At 30.9% G+C, this 19,790-nt stretch overlaps 3 protein-coding genes across 3 annotated transcripts; 1 reads left to right on the forward strand and 2 right to left on the reverse strand.

Annotated features, from left to right (window-relative positions):
* Positions 1-514: 514 nt before the first annotated feature.
* LOC123698148 lies at positions 515-2,413 on the reverse strand. Its single transcript, XM_045644746.1, has 2 exons — positions 2,277-2,413; positions 515-2,197 (listed from the first exon to the last, which is right to left on the reverse strand). Exons 1-2 carry the CDS (start codon positions 2,386-2,388, stop codon positions 1,614-1,616), a joined length of 696 nt encoding a protein of 231 aa, XP_045500702.1. The 5' UTR covers positions 2,389-2,413; the 3' UTR covers positions 515-1,613.
* Positions 2,414-3,885: 1,472 nt separating this feature from the next.
* On the forward strand, positions 3,886-9,458 carry LOC123698025 (chromatin assembly factor 1 p55 subunit). Its single transcript, XM_045644615.1, has 10 exons — positions 3,886-4,030; positions 4,172-4,349; positions 4,452-4,567; positions 4,831-5,035; positions 5,365-5,439; positions 5,857-6,039; positions 6,899-7,016; positions 7,310-7,440; positions 7,718-7,895; positions 8,222-9,458. Exons 1-10 carry the CDS (start codon positions 4,009-4,011, stop codon positions 8,312-8,314), a joined length of 1,299 nt encoding a protein of 432 aa, XP_045500571.1. The 5' UTR covers positions 3,886-4,008; the 3' UTR covers positions 8,315-9,458.
* Positions 9,459-11,101: 1,643 nt separating this feature from the next.
* On the reverse strand, positions 11,102-14,549 carry LOC123698169 (homogentisate 1,2-dioxygenase). Its single transcript, XM_045644766.1, has 10 exons — positions 14,342-14,549; positions 14,050-14,222; positions 13,687-13,783; positions 13,254-13,434; positions 12,917-13,037; positions 12,603-12,733; positions 12,178-12,332; positions 11,878-12,004; positions 11,344-11,525; positions 11,102-11,268 (listed from the first exon to the last, which is right to left on the reverse strand). Exons 1-10 carry the CDS (start codon positions 14,354-14,356, stop codon positions 11,134-11,136), a joined length of 1,317 nt encoding a protein of 438 aa, XP_045500722.1. The 5' UTR covers positions 14,357-14,549; the 3' UTR covers positions 11,102-11,133.
* Between the last annotated feature and the right edge of the window lie 5,241 nt (positions 14,550-19,790).

Raw genomic sequence — 19,790 nt, forward strand, 5'->3', positions numbered from 1 at the left:
ATTATAAATGCGAAAGTTTGTGAGGATGGATGTATGTTTGTTACTCTTTCACGCAAATACTACTGAACCGATTACAATGAAATTAAGCACACATATAGAGGGTAAATTGGATTAACACATAGGATAGATTTTATCCCGGAAATCCCACGGGAACGGGAACTATGCGGGGTTTTCTCTGAAAACGCGGGCGGAAAGCTTGTCTTATTAGAAGTTAAACAATATGTAAATTAAACAAGGAATCATAACATTTCATTATTTATAATATACACTAACCATATATTTATCAAACACAGTTTCAGATGTCTATCGTCCAGGATACAGAAATAAAACAGGAAGAAACATGAAAATCAATTTAATCCAAATTTTTTCATTCCATAAAAAACATTAACTATGTTTTTGTTACATTTTAAACAGACTAATTTAATTATTGCTTATTATAAGTTGTTTAAATAAAGAAAAATACAAACGAACTATAGGTGGTTATTTTTTTAATACATATTACATACAAATAAAATATATAGACAGTATATTTTGTGTTATTGGCTTCATCTTTGGTTAATTTAAATGAAGATTAATATTGAGGCATAAAATTTTGTATTATAATTAATTATAGATTTGAGACTATCATTGTGTTGGTTGAATTATGATAATTAATCAAGTTTCACATGCTAAATTAATATTCATATATTTTATAAAACAAAAACACAAATTAAACATATATTTTAGTATATGAAATCATCAATTTAAAAAGAAGATAAAATAAATATGCACTATCAAACAAATAACTCATAAGAAATTGTCAGTTATACATAAAAAATGGCCCTCAGTTTGCCATTTGTAGGAAATTTTATTTCATTGCAATAAATATATATATACTTAAAATATTTTTTTTTAAAGAATTATTAATGACAAATTTGAGCAACTGAAAAAGCACTCTTTTATTATAGTCCAATTCCTAAAATATACAATCGAAATTGTTCAGTCACAGACTGCCATAGTTTTATAGTAAACAAAAAAATTCTACACAATTTAAATGCAAATTTTTAAAATTAAAGATTTCTATTTTCATGACTTCAACACTTGCAAAGAACATTTACTAATATCAATATGTATAACATTACAGAGATATTTAACCAACTATGTATAATAATGTAAGTAATAAACTATTTAGTAACAATTTGCTAATGTAACAAAGTACAAAAATAACTTTGATTACTAAATTATTATTCTTATAGTAAATGCAATGTTATGTACATGAAAACTTGTACACACAACCCAATGTCGTTGTGGATATCTACAAATAGAAAAATATTGGATTCCTTCATTAATTTGCAATGTGGAGATTGTCTTTGTAAGAAGAAGACAAGGCAGTAATTCAACTATTTTATATATTACAAATAATTTTATTTGTTTTGTATATTATGTACAAACTTACAAAAATTTAAACTAAGATGGCAATATGTGACTAAAACGCACACTTGTCACATTATATCACTTACATTAAAGGCACAAGCATAAAAACATACATTCCCAAAACCCTAGCTTACTAGTCCAATGAACTGCTCAGTCAAAACAGTCAATTTTCTTTGTGTATGTAAAAACAAAAACCGGTTCTATGTAATAAAGTTCTGCTTCACAAAAATACATAGAGTTTGCACACAAATTGTAGTGAAGACAAAAATACAGGCATCAAGGCCAATTGCACTAACAATTTGTGTTACACTCAGTAATTTTTGAACTCTTTGTGTTGAAAGCCCTTTAAGAAGCATTAATACATTTTCAAAATTGGAATTAGCTGGTTTTGGAAACCAATATATCTTCGTGCCCGCGTAGGTAATAAGGGGCAGAAAGAAATAAGTACTTTCAATTGTTAAAAGTGAAAAATTATAGAGAATCTGAATAAACAAAGACAGAAGTACTATGTCATACTTGTTAGCAACGAGTTTATCAATCAATGACGTTTTCGGTGGAGAATCAGTGTTTGCAGTTGGAATTGTTGGAAATTTAGGTGGCAATAAAGATGCCAAGTCATTGATTACCTCTTCTTGAATTGTTGGAACTTCTTCTGTTGTTGGGAGAACGGATTCTTCAGTTTGTATAGAAGAACTTATTACTCCGTTACATAATGAAGCTTTACTGCTGCACTCTGAAGGATTTATATCCTGATAATCTGGCGTTGAAGAATGAACAGGTGATTCTGTAATAACAACAAAGCATGTTTATGATATCAATGTTTATTTAACAAGACCGTGTATGAAAGAAGTTGAAATATGTACCTCGACAGCTATCATCGTTGGCTTTTCCTGATATACGTTGAAGTCTATTATGAGAATTTTCTAATATTTTTCTTCTACGTGCTTCGCGACGTGCTAGCGCTGCATCAGCCATATTAGCAATTTAATTTGACAGTTTTTGACAGATCAGCAGTTAATGTCACGTTTGACTTGGACTGTTAACCATAAAATATAATGAATAGGTAGGTAATATTCTGTAATGGTTAATTAACACTTTATACTAAATCCCATCCATAAAGTTTTGTTCTTGGTGAATTTAAATTAGTCTATTAATTATATGTTTTAGGCACAGAACAGTAATACAAATACTCATTTCATAATTAACATTATCTCAATCAATTATCAAATTATTTTGCCACTTGCTACACCATCGTGCGACTCGACCCAAGATAATTAATATAGGTAAACCAGAATCTGATGGCAATTAGGGAAATCAAAATTTTGAGTGTGCAACCCTGGGGAAAATGGACTGAACGATCTTGATACTGCTTATTTTTTATTTTGTCCTCAATATCATTAGTCACATTACATAAGTGGACAATACTGTACTTAATAATGAGATATCCACTTAATAATATTATGTAGGTACATACTTACATGTATAATATACAATTATACATATTACTTTTATACAGGTTATACATATTATTATTTACACATACCTATATTTGTATATTCATTACCAGTATGCCATGTGAAAATATCGATATAATGATAATGTAGATCAAAACTGCTTATAATTTTTTATAAAATAAAATAAAAATAAAACTATGTTTATTTTCGTAAGTATTAACAGATACACACATTATAAAAATGACTTGGACAGCTTGGACATGACGAATAGCCTTATTGGAAACTCCTGTAATAAGTTTTCATAAAATTATATTCTAATCGACAAATAATATTATAGTTACCTACATAACATAATCTTTTTAATTTAAAGTATCAAAACGGGTAAGTCCAATTTACCAATAAAATCTTCAAAATTGAAAATTGTGATGTGTTTGACCCTTCTTCATCGAATGTTTTTCTATACACATTATAAACAACACCTCTTGCTTGTGATCGCAGCGGCTTTTTCGACATTTTCGAAGATTTTTTAGACAAAATCCTAAAAATTATTCATCAACTGCAAAAAAGACAAATAATTTGACAACCAATTTGATAGTTGTCAAATAAGTTGCCACATGAAAATCTTTTATTTCATAAATAAAAATATGCCATCAGATTCTGGTAGACCTTTACAGCCTGTATAAAACAGGATTAATCGCTATATATATTTGTGATGGATTACAAAATGATATTGGATATAATAAAATTTAATATGAATTCAATTTTATGGGATCATAGCATTTTTTTAATATTATACAATAATACAATTTTTAGTGACATTATCTTTCGGCACATAATGGAAATCAACCTTAAAAAATAAATATCCAGACCATTTTTTATAAATATTTTATTAAACAATTTTAATATACGCCTTACCATTTTTAAAATATTGCAAAATAATTTTATTGTAGATCATTTAATTCTAATTTTTTAAAGAGTTAATAAAAATAAAGCGCCATGTTCAACCGGAAGTTTGTGTGTTGTCCACCCGCTAATAACGCCAAAGAGGATTATTGTTTGGCGCCTTTCGAGGCCCGGTCGGTTTTTTGTATTTAATATTATTGTAAATCGGCGAACTTAAAGTTCGCTTTTAGTTTTAAACATGGGTGACAAAGGCGATGGAGGTAAATCATTCATAACAAATAACTTACTGCATGTTTATATTGACTATTTCCAGAGGCACTATCCTGACAAGCGATGGCTTTGATTTTTTTGGTTATTAGCAGCTAATGAATATGCTCTATTGGTTTAATTTATCGTTCTAGAAACATTTGATGATGCAGTAGAAGAAAGGGTTATTAACGAAGAATATAAAATATGGAAAAAGAATACACCGTTTCTATACGACTTGGTCATGACACACGCTCTTGAATGGCCCTCACTTACTGCCCAGTGGCTTCCAGATGTGACACGACCTGAAGGCAAGGACTATTCTGTACACAGGTAATTAATCTTATTTAAAACTTGTTCGTTTACCGCTACTCAATGCTGTACAGGTCCTTTTTGTTTGGAGAACTTTGATGCTTAATATTTTATTGTTTTTAGATTAATTTTGGGTACACACACATCAGATGAACAAAATCACTTACTAATTGCTAGTGTACAGCTTCCAAATGAAGATGCTCAATTCGATGCCAGTCACTATGACAATGACAAGGGTGGTATGTATTTATGTTACTCATCAACATATTATACAAGGTATCTCTAGTGTGCATGTAGCATGAATGTACGGTAATAAAGTATTTATTATTATTACATTATCATTAGCATCCAGCACTATATTTTAATATTGTCAACTGCATATCCTTCATGTTCAAATTCATTGTCTTCCAAAATCAGTTACATTTAAAAAACTTTGGTCAATAACAAATTAATAGTATAACATACATATTACATTATTTCAATCAACATAACTGTCTTTCAGAATTTGGTGGTTTCGGCTCAGTGTCTGGTAAAATTGACATTGAAATTAAAATAAACCATGAAGGTGAAGTGAACAGAGCTCGCTACATGCCACAGAATCCTTGTGTAATAGCCACCAAGACTCCTTCCTCAGATGTTCTTGTATTTGATTATACTAAACACCCGTCAAAGCCTGAACCTTCAGGAGAGTGTCACCCAGATCTCAGGTATGGATTTTTAATGTACTATGTATAAAATATGTTCTTTATGTTCTCTTCTTTCTAAGTCATCAGTCATGTTTCCTCAAACATGTCCATTGTTCATAAGGCTCCGTGCAGACAGAGAGTGTTCTCCGGTCCGCGTTCTTTGTGATGTGAAGGATCTATAGCGCAGCGCCGCGGTCTGACTGCGTTCTGTGTGCGCCGGCGCTATAGCTCCTTCGCATCACAAAAAACGCGGAACGTAGAACGCTCTCTGTCTGCACGGAGCCTAATAGTTATTATATCAATATTTATATAAATTAACATGAGTTAATAAAAATGTTTTTATTTAATAGATTGCGAGGTCACCAAAAAGAAGGATATGGACTCTCGTGGAATCCTAATTTGAATGGATATCTTCTATCTGCTAGGTGAGTTTAGTATGATTTGTCTTTGAGAGACTTTCATTGTATTTAAAATAAGGAAAATTCTATATTCTTTTCAAGTAAGGAATCTTCACATCTATAAAACAGCTCAGGGTAGACTTGTAGAGTGACTGATGTTGTATATTATCTTAATTTGATATTATCATGCATTTATGCAATCTGTTTTTAAAACTCTTTATGTTGCCTTACCTGCTTATTTGTATATTACTGACCCCTTTTAACTTGATCCACTTTAAACGGACATATGTATTTATTTCAAACTTAGTACATGTATCAAGAATGGCTTAAAAATAGATTACTTATTTACTTGTAAATTATTTCGATGATTGATTAATTGATTGATTAATTACTTGATTAATTACTTATTTACTTGTAAATTATTTAAATGTTATCGATTTACAGTGACGACCACACAATCTGTCTCTGGGACATCAACGCGACCCCCAAGGAGGGGCGGGTGATAGAAGCCAAGTCCGTGTTCACGGGTCACACAGCGGTGGTGGAAGACGTTGCGTGGCACTTACTGCACGAGTCCCTCTTTGGTTCCGTGGCTGACGACCAGAAGCTGATGATATGGGACACACGGTTAGTGTCAGTTGATTTTGTTTTTTCTTTTAGTATAGGTATTTATTTGATATGTATGTATTTATTATTTATTTTTAAATTAGCTGTTTGCTCAGTTCTACTTGGGAAGACTTAGTTTAATCCTTTATTATCCCAATCCAAGTGGAGATGTCCAATCAGCAATTAATGATCTAAGAAATAAATAAAATGTTAAATCCATTCATTGATTTTTGAGTTACAACTTTAATGTAACCAATGCTATAGATAAAGAGATAATATATTACAGGTAAATGTATAAGTTATGTAGTTGTTGTGTTATGTATTAAAATGTAGGTCAATACAAAAATAATTGTGCATAAAAATGTATTTGATAAAATTAAAGCAGTATTTTTAAATCCAATAAAAAAAAATGTTGTGTGGTTTTATGAAACCACGGTAAAAGTGAAACTTTTTTTCACACTATAGACATTTAACTAAAAATTATTATCGTATTTGTACGATAATTATCGTACGTATCGTGCGTCACGCGACATGCGCTACACAGACCAAAAAGTTTGAGACGATGTAATAAAAGTTTCACTTTAAAATGGTATTTACAAATATATACCCGAAAATGTGGTTTGAAATGTTAAGTGTAATAGAAACCCTAAAATACATAACTATACATCTAAAATAGGTGATTCAAAATCATCTTGTAACAATATTATGATAAAAATAGGAATGTATTAATAACTTATTCTTATCAAATAAGGTTAAATGTATTCAGCAATGAATTAAAATCATTGAAAAAATGAAGGTTAGTTCAGTTCATTTAGATCTTAATTTAATCTAATTTATTTTTTTAACCAGAAAGCAATTTTTTCATGTAACATATTTGCAGGTGTAACAATACATCCAAACCATCGCACACAGTAGATGCTCACACGGCTGAAGTGAACTGCCTCAGTTTTAACCCATACTCCGAGTTTATATTAGCCACTGGCAGTGCCGATAAGACGGTAAGCTTTTTTTTATAAAATGTGTGTATTTGTCAGCATGATTGTTATGATTGTTCTTGGACTTTTTATGTTTTAATCAGTCCATCCAATGCTCATCATTTTGGACTGATTAAAAACATACCTTACTTTTTTGTTAATTACCTTGTTATTGTTCGTAATTATACTTAAAGGAGGAAATATATTTTTTTTGTTTTTGTTTATTACTAATTGTAATTACTTATTGATATTATTTAGATTCAGTTAATGTTTTGTTAATATGTTGTAAAATAAAAAAAAAACAATCTTTGTTTTAGGTTGCATTGTGGGATCTTCGTAATTTGAAATTAAAACTGCACTCGTTTGAATCACACAAAGACGAAATATTCCAAGTGCAATGGTCTCCGCATAACGAGACTATTCTTGCTAGCAGTGGAACTGATAGAAGGTAAACTTTTCATAATAATTAATTATATTCTTTTCTTCTGTATTTTAATATGAAATAACAAGATTTAAAGGCACACATCATTTATTTTTGATGCCCCAACAACAAAAAATAGGTAAAATGCAGTTTCTTACAAATTCTAAATATCTTTCTAATCAGCGTAGTCAGTATCCAAGGAAAAAAATTATATGTGCTCAAAATGTGAATAGAGAAACCTTCTATGTTTTCGACGTTGATAATGTAAGAACGTAATGATCATAGGCTATTTGTTATTATTCAGACTGCACGTGTGGGACTTATCCAAGATTGGCGAGGAACAAACAGCTGAAGATGCAGAGGATGGTCCACCGGAGCTGCTGTTCATCCACGGAGGACACACAGCCAAGATCTCCGACTTCTCCTGGAACCCCAACGAGCCGTGGGTCATTTGTTCTGTCTCAGAGGATAATATTATGCAGGTATGCATTTACATAAATTATTCACAAGTTTTATGAATTGCAAATTGATTAAAGAATTTGAATTAATGGTTAACTTATGCTATAAAATATTATGTAGGCCTATATTTTATATTGGTATTGTTTGTTGGTCTGTAGTAAACAAAAAAAAAAAAAACTGAATAGATCAAATAGGCACATTTTAACATTGTTGGCGAGTAAAACAAAATGTATGATGTACAACTTTTTCAGTTTTGAAAGCTCCTTATTTAGATTTGTGTTATGTTTTTAAATTTGTATTATTATTCTTCTTTTTGTACTACTTTTAAATGTGTGTTATATTCCATCAGGTGTGGCAAATGGCTGAGAACATTTACAACGATGAGGAACCAGAGACACCGGCTTCAGAACTCGAATCGGGCGTCAATGTGAACCACGGCTAACAAAATCTATGCCCATAATGAAGTCTACATTTCTTACAAACTGTAAAATTTACATTCAAACTCATTCGGTGACAATTGGTCAAGAAATTATTGTATAAATAAATGTAAAATTTTAAATTATAAAACTGTTGTGCATTCAGAATGAATTCATTGAAATCGTGGCGTCTTAGTTCTCATCGCGTTCGAGCACAAAATATTTTGTCTATTTGCATTTTAAATGCATGCTGGTATTGATATTAAGATTTTGTTTTCTACGTTAAATTCAGTATTTTAATATCCTTAAGTTGGATTCCATTGTGTAATTTAGAAGGTAGAAAATACTAACCATTTCGTAAACCATATTTAATCTATATAATAATATTTTTGTGAACATTATTTCTGAAGTGATATAGTTTTCAATTTTTGTAAGGTTTGTGAAAGTATGAGCAATAATAATAAACATAAGCTGTCCTTTCAACTTGTCTCAGAATATCCATTTATTTTTATTAAATAGAGCATGTTATTATTGCAACATTTTTGTTCTTTTTCTTTGTAACCTTTATAATTTACCGTCTAACCATAGGTTGAAATACAGATTCTTATGTTTTTGTTAGCAACTTGTGAAATCAGTTGTAATTTAGATATCTTATCACAGTAAATTCAAAGCTTATCAATTATAATACTAATGAATTTTAAATAAATAAAATGATCTCTCGTCTAATTTATTTCTAAGAAACGTCTACGGGATGGGACCTTACTTGAGGATATATCGGGAATTTTTTAAATTGATGTCAATTCGCCCGTTCTTTGTTACGTTAGAATCTCGTTTTAAGTTCGGTTTTTTCTTGCAAGTGAAGAAGTGCATTATGTTACATAAATGTTCACAAATCAAGTTACGGCGTTAATTGGGCGATCATTTAACATTTTATTGGATAAGTAGAATTTTTAAGGTAACAATATGTGTCTAAGGGTTCAGCATACAGTCATAGTTGAAGATTCCATTTTAATTTATTAAGTTATTGTAAGTCACACCATGTTATTTACCGATACCGTCACATCTATACCGGTGACGCGACTGACCTATTCTTTTTAATGTTAATGCAGTAATTGAATATAATTTTAGGTTCTGCTAATAATTATACGAAATAAAATTACGATGATAATATTTTGTTGTTTTATTGTCTGCTTTCCTTATTCAAGAGCACTCCTAATAATTACTTTACTTGCTTTCATTAATGATTATATCTGCATAATTAATACCTATAAAACATATAAAATACTAGTTGTCCGCCCCGGCTTCGCCCGTGGTACATATTTCGCAATAAAAGGTAGCCTATGTCCTTTCTCGGGTATCAAAATATCTCCATACCAAATTTCATGCAAATTGGTTCAGTAGTTTAGGCGTGATTGAGTAACAGACAGACAGACAGAGTTACTTTCGCATTTATAATATTAGTATGGATACATCTGTTTGAAATATCCATCCATGGATATTTATTTATTTATTTATTTAACGCTTTATTAGTTATACAAACAGAAACCTTAGAATTACTTACAGCTAAAAACAGAGTACAACTAACTTGGCGGCCTTATCACTAAGTAGTGATCTCTACCAGGCAACCACGGTAAAAGGTAACGAGCAAAAAGGTCACATATTGGCGGGACGAGAACAGAAAAAAAGAATAATAATGGATATGTTATTGGATTTATCAATATCTTTTCGTAGTTACGTTATGTCGTACATTATCCATTTTAAAATAACGGCATTACACAAGACGACATAAATATGTAGCTACAACCGCTATAATCATATTCATAATTAGAAATTCAATGGGGAAGGACAATTATAAAAACATTGTACAAAAGAAAGTAAATATGAGTTCACCAGGACACGCGAATCTAAAATTAACATAAAATCGATTTTTTTATTCATACTAAAAGGGGTGACAGACGTACGAGTAAGTACGCGAACTTGTGGCTCGACGACCTTTTTCGCTCGTGTGTCACCCCAAGTACGCGTACTTAAAAACCGTCGAGTAAGTTCGTTGACGATCCAACATGTTTGAAATTTTACTCGAAGCCCGCCTTGGCTCGCACGTCTGTCACCGCCGCGAGCCGAGTAAGTACGCGAACTTTAAAACCGCGACTTTAAAGTTCGTACGTCTATCAGCCCTTTAAAAGGGCACCCTATACAACTTAGGCAGAATGAGCCAAAGTCATAACAATCACGACTATTATAATAGAGATTATAGAAGTTCACCGGGAGAAGTCTGCAAGTTAGGAATAAGTAAGAATAACGGTGAATATGAAGAAACTCGTATCGATTGTAAGTTAATGTCGAGTTTCATTTTGGAAGCCCAGGGAGATACCCACAATACTGCATCCAAAACTGTTACTACTGTTCATTCTAGCAATGTTACAAAAATTGTTTCGGGTAATGAAACCAAAGAAACTATTGTTTCTCAAGATACCACTACTGTGAATGCATTAGATGTAAAAGGACCATCTATAAAAGTAGTTGATGGAATGAGCTGCTTCATGATACGTATATCTAGAGATTCTTCGGTATTAAAAAGAAAAGTTGATTGCGGATTATTGCAAACTTATGCTACGCGCTCTTTATATAGCCATGCCGTTAGGTTAAAAATTTCAGACTTTCTTGAATTTGGGTGTATATTAACTTCATATTATCTAAGATCTGTACTTTTTTAATTTTATATTTAAATCGAATTTATGAAATTTATTATATTATTTTATAAGGTATTCTTAATAAAAAACGATTAATCTTAATCAGTGTTTTATTAAAAGACTAGAGAGTATAACAAAAAAATAATAACAAACTAGACGTTAATTTTATCGGAAAACAATTTCGGTAGATTTTGCCAGCATTCATAATATTTTGCATCCAATTTCTGACAAGTTTCCAAACCCCATTTCGTTATGGCCATGCTAAGTGATGACTCAAACATGAAAGCCTGTGGAAAAAAATATGTATTAGGTATTCTTAAGTTTATCAAATAAAAAAATAAAAGCATTATCTTTTAAAATACCTGAGTGCCAACAGCAATCTTTTGCGGTACTAATTCAGCAGAAGAAGCAGCTTGGAAACATTGTGTGTCAGGGCCGTGTGGAGTCATCATCGAGTGGAGAGACGCGCCTCCGGGAAGGAAACCACCTTCTTTGGCCTCGTAAGATCCAAGGATGAGACCCATAAACTCGCTCATACAGTTCCCTGTTAAAAAATTGTATTTTTTTACTCTTCTATCGTAAATATTATTTTTCTACACTAATATTCTATAGAGGAAAACTTTGTTTGTTTGATTGTAATGAATAGGCTCATAAACTACTGGACCGATTTTAAAAATTATTTCACCATTCAAAAGATGTAGCTTTTATCAGACGAGTAATATAGGCTATATAATATCACGCTAAGACCGGAGCCACGCGGGTGAAACCGCGCGGCACAGCTAGTATAGAATATAGAATAATTATATAGGTAGCTGTACCTACTATTGTAAATTGTAATCGTTTATAGTATGTTAATTTTTACTAACACTTGTAATAAATGCATGCAGTTCACTTACTGTGATAATACGGAGGTCTAAATGTATTTTCTTGAACGGACCACCTAGGCGGGAAAATCACGAAATCCGCAATGGCGACGCCTGGCTTGGTGGATGGACATGTTAAAACGGTAAAAATCGAAGGATCCTAAAAAAGGAATAGAAAATCACACTTTTTACACATGTTATGCATTTTTTATGAATTTTAAGGCTCAGCCTTATTCATTAGGTTCATATTGCCTTCAGTAGATTATAAGAATAAATTAATTATAAAGCATACACCACTATCTTAGTAATGAGTAAGATATTTCAATAACTTACACAGTGATCAAAAGATACAGAATTGATGACCATAAATTTGCTCAGGTCATATTTGTATGGCACGTAGTTGCCGTGCCAGGCCACCACGTCGAACGGAGAGTGGTCTTGCTCAGCTTCAAATAGCAGTCCATGATATTTGTTTATTATTTTGAATCCTACAAATCAATAAATTCATGAAAAAATTGAGTGGAAATGAACGTAGTGGTACACTTGCAGTATACCTTAATTAAATATTCAATGCAATAAAACCTACTTAACTTTATTTAAGTGCTACTATGCTACTATTTTATTGGTGCGGTATTTTTAAATTTAAATTTGCCCAAAAAATTGGGATAATAGATACTATAATGAAAATCCGTCAAATGTAAATAAAAATTAACCAAATCTGTGTAAGTATTTGTAATTAGTATCATAAAGCTAAGTACCAGGAATTTCTTCGTCATGATAACAAGCCACGGGTGTAAGGAAGTCGCGAGGATTTGCCAGACCATTCGCACCGATAGGACCAAGGTCTGGTAGTTTGAAGTGACCATCGAATACTTCTAGAATATATCCTCTGAAATGTGAAATATTTACATTAATATTTATTTTTTAAGTAAATGATAATTGAGCTTTAAATATACGTACAAAAGAGGTGCTGTGCGAAAAGCTGTATGTATCATATTTTTGTCTATTGTAACGAATGCTCTAAAAATCAATGACGTGCTGATACAAAATTCGATTTAATATATTATCATACCTAGTAGGTCCATCAACTGCAACTGCAAATCTCATTCCCATTTGAATCACGGCAATCTCATTGGGTGCCACCTCCATTTTTCCAAATTCAGTAGTTATCTTTAAAACTCCTTTTTGCGGCACTAAAGGAAATCTCATATTAAGCTATCATGTTTTATTATTATTTAATTAACCTTTAAAGCGTAGTTACGTAGATATGAGAGCGTATGAGATTAGAGTTATCACTTATTAGGTTAGGTTAACGTACAAAATTTAAACTTGGATCTTATTCCCAAGCCTCTATAAGATAAGAATAGAAATTTTGCACTAAATTGAGCTATTAGATGTACGAAAATTACCAATAAGGAAGTCTCCATCGCTGCTGTAAAAGGCGCTTTTGTCCATGGAGGCATTGCAGAGGTACACATGAATAGCAATCCCGTGACGAGATCGAGCGTCTCCAGCTCCGCAGACCGTGTGCAGTCCTGCTACGAAGTCCACATTCCCTTCAGATGGAATGTCGAAGGGTTTCCAACGGGACTAGAAATAAAAAAGAAATATTTATAAATTATACCCCTAAAATATTTATAGTCTGGGCACTAAAAAATATTTGAATTTTAACGATCTTTTAAAAATGCTGCCAGTAAAATTATGTCTTTTAATTTCAGTTGGATTTAGATATATTACGCAGAAATTTTGAATTTTGGCGTGAAGCATGCGGGCTCGAATCCTGCCTTGTGATCGAATTTTTCTATTATTTATATATTTAAATTTATAAACGTAATTATTTACTTGATTTGGATCAGCTTCCACTTCATCCCAGTTGTGTGTGAGATACTTAGCAACATTGGAGCGCCCGAACGGCTTATGGACCACTGAAGGACGAATCCTGAATCAACAAGACATAATATTATTGTAAGACCCATAATAAATAGTTTTGGCTTGGTTGTCGACTGTCGTGATGTATGTAATCAGTTGCATAGGTATTTCAGCTGCATGGAAGTTTTAAAATGTAGATATTCAAAGCAATAGGGTTTTCACTATTGCATTGAATTTCTCAATGCATCAAGCAATCTTCAATATACATAAGAATTTCAGAAAAATAATTTACCTATAACCTTGGTGTTTGTTGATGGAAAAATATAACCGACTGACCTATATAACCATGACCTCTTATTCTCAAGTCTTGGAGCGGTGAAAGCACTTCCTGAAAGCTGCTCAGCATATAATCCGTAGGCACACTTTTGTGGGCTGTTCTGACCTTCCGGCAAGGCTCCTGGCCTACGAGGATCCTCACTTGCAAACTCCGAACCGAAGCCGGATAAATACTGAGGTTTAAAGAAAAATAGTTCTAAATAGCTTTATATTATGAACTTATTTGAATTTAACGAGTAACGTAAATAAACGGTACCAATGTTAACTTTTAAATGAAAAAAATATAGCTTACCTTTAATCCCGACATTTTGTGAAGCTCGCGATAAAGATAATGCGAGAATGGTGTGATTTAGCTGAATAATAAAAACCTTTGCTAGTATGCTAATCAGTCCGGTTGGTATGATAACAGGTTTGAGTTCAAAACAACATGACAGGTACCTACGTAGTTGAATTTACTGGATAGCCAGTAAATATCAATGCTACATTCCTGTTTTAACGTCGCCACATTATGCAGTGTTGTTGAGAAAACTATAAGAGCTATCAAAGATCAAATACTTTGTATACCTACTGTTCATTAACAACATGCAGATAACCAGTCTCTTGAGAGACATATCTGATAAAGATTGTTTTAGTTTATTTTACATCTGGATACCTATTTTCTTTTTTCTTTCTTATCCAAGAATGCTTGGATAAAATTACTATACGTTACTTATGACGTCGAAAAGGGTGAATGGATTTTGATGTGATTTTCTATATAACGAGCTCAATTAATACTCTGGTTATAATGTTATGAATTTCCTAATATTATTAAATAAAAATAGACCTAGAGAACCCGTTCAGGCTATGACGAAGCCAGAATTATTGAACAACCTTTGTTACACCTTCTAGAATTTTCGGTAAAAATTGTAGAAACGACAATTTTAAACAAATTGTTAACATTAATATAAAAGCATAGGTATAAAAACAAAAACAACTTCTTCCGCAAATATTTATTATGCAATTCATGAACAATATAATGTCAAGCAATTAAATATGTATGATTATAGAACAATTATTATCCTGTACACTTTATTGATATTGAATGAGACAAAACAAAAACAACACAATCACATAGAACCGAGTATTTTATATAAAGGACAAATCCATAAATTAATAATAATTATATTCATATATATTGTACTTTATATCGGAATGCTATTTATGTAAATCGTGTATAACGTTTATTAAAACAAGAAAAAAATATGTAAATTTAATACATATTCTTAAAAGATCAGGACACGTCATTGAAATAAACAGGATTTGAGTATATTATGCGACACACCCCCTTCAATTTTACGGATAACAAAATATTTTTACTATTTAATACAAAAAAATAATCTCAATAATAAAAAAATAATAATAACAGATTTCATTAAGTATATGTATAAAATAAAATTCGTCTCATTCAAAAGCGATTACATATTTTGGTACACAGTAAACAACGTTTTACATGGAATAATATAATATTGTGAATTGCGAAGTTAAACCACATTTACATCAAAACTATGAGCGAGATATTAACATCATTATTGTTCTTATTAATACTTGAAACTTAGTTCGGAAGATATTGTCATACAAATTCGCGCCTAAGTGATAGCACATGTTGGCAAGAAACAAATAATTCATAGCCGAAAAATTATAACTAGAACCAATAATGAAACAATTTTTAAGACGACAAATCGCATACCATCTCTTTCACAAAGTGGTTTTCTATTATTCTATGAGTATATTTCTTACTTTAGAGAATCTATATTTTGTTTCTTTTATCAATTAAATAATTAAAAAAATAGTTTTTTATTTTACTTGGAAAGCAAATTAAAAAAAATAATTAAGTAATTGTTTTTCGATTAAATCAAGAAAAATTAATAAAAACATAATTATGACGAATTTTATGGATGTTCTAAAAGTGTGAAAGTATGATTTACGATTCGTCGCCATTTTCTATTACGTTCCATTATGATTCAAATTATATTATTAACAAAAGCGTTTGAAAGTACTCCAAATAATTCGACACCAATAATAGATAATAATTTCGATGCGAATTCGTACCAAAGCTAATGATATTGAGAAGCTTATTATTATAGCACAGTTTTATTGGACCACTTAAAAATGTATATTTAAAAGGTTCATATTTTTGCACAAAATTGTATTTTCATTTTTAGAAAAAAAATACAGATGTAACAAAGTGTAAAAAGTGTTTGTATAGCAATTCCCTCTCTTCTCAAAATCATTAGTTTTGATCTAACTTCAAACTCAGCCAACAAATATTACAATCACCGTTTATAAACACCTAATAAGCTAAAACCAAGCTTAGAACAATTAAAACTTAATGGTAAACACGAATCACAGTCGCGTAACAACATTACATACAAGCGTACACACAAACAAATTTTATTATAACTTATATTAATTTGACTATATTTGTAGGCAGTAAAAATTAATGTGCACCTTGTAAATTAAATTTAAAGTACATAATCATAATTTTGAATAGAATCACTGAGATATTGCGTTTTACATAATATGAATTTGTTTCATTAAAAATGGAAAATTAGTTACAAACAAAGGATAGCACAGACTAAACAATATTCACAAAATTTCTCAAAAATTTGTCTTTTTTTGTTTTGTCTTTTTATGCAATTCTCAATTACAGTAACTTAAAATTCCATTTTTAATGAACCAACATATATAAATACATTATAAAAATCAAGTGCCCCACAGCTACCATAATGAAAATATAATATGGAGCGAATTAAAAGTATTGTCACAGATTAAAAATATATACTAAATATTGAATCCGCGAGGCACTTTATCTAAACCCTACCTATACACAGATTAATATCACATTGCTGAAAATTCAGCCCCGAAACATGCACAATGATATTATACATTGATATTTGATCTATGATTATGAAATACATAAATAAATAAAAATATTAAGAGAAATTTGCGACTATATTACCCCATTCGATTTCCCACACAAAGTTTAGATCTAAAAACGACGAATCCATTAAATATAGCTTTAAAAACTAAAGCCAAAAAAGGTTTCGCGATGGTTAAATTTCACCAAAATATCTACAAAGCGCAGCCACAACACAAAGCGATCTTATTCTGCAAAACTTGAAACGATTTCATTCATAATTCATAAATTATTTCATTTGATAAAAGTCAAATCATAAAATCAAGTTTCAGAATAACTAACGTGCTGTCCTAATTGGTTAACATTCGTACGAAGATCTAATTATGATGAAACAAATGGTAACAATTATTAATTAAAATTATTCAATTATTTATCATCATTTTTATACTATGGAGGTTGCCAAAGTAATACATAAATATTTATATAATTGTAATAAATTATTGCATACTAAAATCAAAACGAAAGCCAAAAAAATGAATAGGTAAGACATAAGATTACTTCCACAAATTTACAACGTACGAATATTTACCAATTAGCTAAAAAAACTCAACAAAAATCAGTCTCTCCAATCCACTCCATCGAAATACAAATGGGGATACTAAAATTAAGCAGTTACGAACCAGCGTATTCGGAAAATAACAGTCTATACGTTTACATATTATACCATACGCTCACTTGGAGAAAAGAGATCCGATATCACGAAAACAAATTACAAAAATAAATAATTTTAGCACATTATCATCTTTGGGATTACATAAACTACTGAGATATTAAGATTTCATTATAATAAGAATACTCTTTAATAATTCAAGTATAATAGAGAACGGATATAATACAAACCGTGAATGTTGTCTCCCTGTGGGTAGGTTGAGACGAACGGATTCACAAACCTTGAGAATATATTTTAAGAAACATTTTTCCTCTTTATAGAGTAAGATGATATAATTTTCTAAACACATTCGCAAGTAATTACTTGTTCCTACGCAGCAACACTAAGTACGTCGCTAATATAATATATCGACTACTAATAACCTCAAAAGCATATTTAATTAACTATACTACATTGTGCTCTGACCGTGGTAAAACGGAATCATAACTTTATCCGATATTGCACTTAATTGTGATACAATTAACGTCGATTATTGAATATATTACAATGTTTATTAATGTCAATTCGAGTAAAGTTGGCTTAAGAAACGCCAAAGGACATAACAATATTATAGATTTTCTAATATCAATTTTACTTTTCAATAATATTCAGTTCAATATTAACCATGTGATAGGAGAATGTTTCAAAATATAAAAATGTAACAAAACGAAAACCTACGCCGTTTTCTTCCTAAAACAATGGAGTGTAGGTTTTATGTTTTTATTTATTTTCTCAGTAAATATAATTTTAAAATATAATTGAAATTAATATGATAAGAATTCAAATTTTTCACAATTCCAGTTTTTAACCATATTTTGAAACATTACCTTTTTACATGTGCAAATGTTTTAAGAAAGTTTTTTGATAAACTTTTTATTTTGACGTTTTTATTGATTATATCCTTACTTAGATCATTAAGTAATGGATAACACTCACAGGCGCTTCCCCTTTTGCCAAGGTATAAGATTTTTCAAATCGAAAAATCTTATGCATTCATAAAAACTACTTGCGTAATCGATTACAAACACTCTGCGTATTCGTAAAACATCGAAAGGACGTCTGCGAGTGCTCCGCTAAAAATGCCGTTTTGTGCTGTCAAGTCTTGCAGAAGCAAGTCAAACACATCTAATATTAAAAAAGATGGAATAACCTTTCATTTGTAAGTATTTTTTTATTTTTTTTACGTAAATATCAATTTAAATGCAATTTCTAATAATCGTCGATGTATCGTTTAGCGATATGATCAAGACAAATAATCGAGTCATGTGTTTACTCGATCATTAATGCGGCCTCACGAGACTATGGAAAGAAAATATACAAATTTAATCTTTATGAACTAAGAGATAAAGTTGAATTTAAAACGCGATATTGAACCGCATTCCCCACGAGACTATATTTTAAAGAAATACAAAATGTAGCGAGACTATCTTGAAAAGAAATTCAAATTTAATCTTTATGAACTAAGCGATAAAGTTGAATTTAGAACGCGATATTGAACCGCACTCCCCACGAGACTATAAAGTGATGTAGCGAGACTATCTTGAAAAGAAATTCAAATTTAATCTTTATGAACTTAGTGATAGAGTTGAATTTAAAAACTCGTCGCTTAAAAGGTCGTAAATTTTTACGACTTTCTTAGTGACGGACTGCTTTTAACTTGAACGTCGATAAAAAAATATTTTTCTAAGTATAATTTGAAATGAGATGAGAATTAATCTTATTAAGTAAAATTAAAATTTTACACAACTGCATAAAAAGGAGTATAATGTTTATTTTGTAAGTCTTGTATATATTTATTAAAATTTACGCTCGGTTACTTTTAACTGGCAGAACATTTTAATGGTACGGAACCCTTCGTGCGCGAGTCCGACTCGACTTAGCCGTTTTTTTGTAATGTTAATCTTGTAACCTTTCTATTATGTAATCTATACTAATATTATAAAGCTGAAGAGTTTGTTTGTTTGTTTGAACGCGCTATTCTCGGGAACTACTGGTCCGATTTGAAAAATTCTTTCGGTGTTAGATTGCCCATTTATCGAGGAAGGTTATAGGCTATATATCATCACACTACGACCAACAGGAGTGGAGCCACGGGGGTGAAACCTCGCGGAGCAGCTAGTTTGTTTAAAAATTTCT

Source organism: Colias croceus, chromosome 15 (genome assembly GCF_905220415.1).
Source record: "Colias croceus chromosome 15, ilColCroc2.1".
Classification (NCBI taxonomy): domain Eukaryota; kingdom Metazoa; phylum Arthropoda; class Insecta; order Lepidoptera; family Pieridae; genus Colias; species Colias croceus.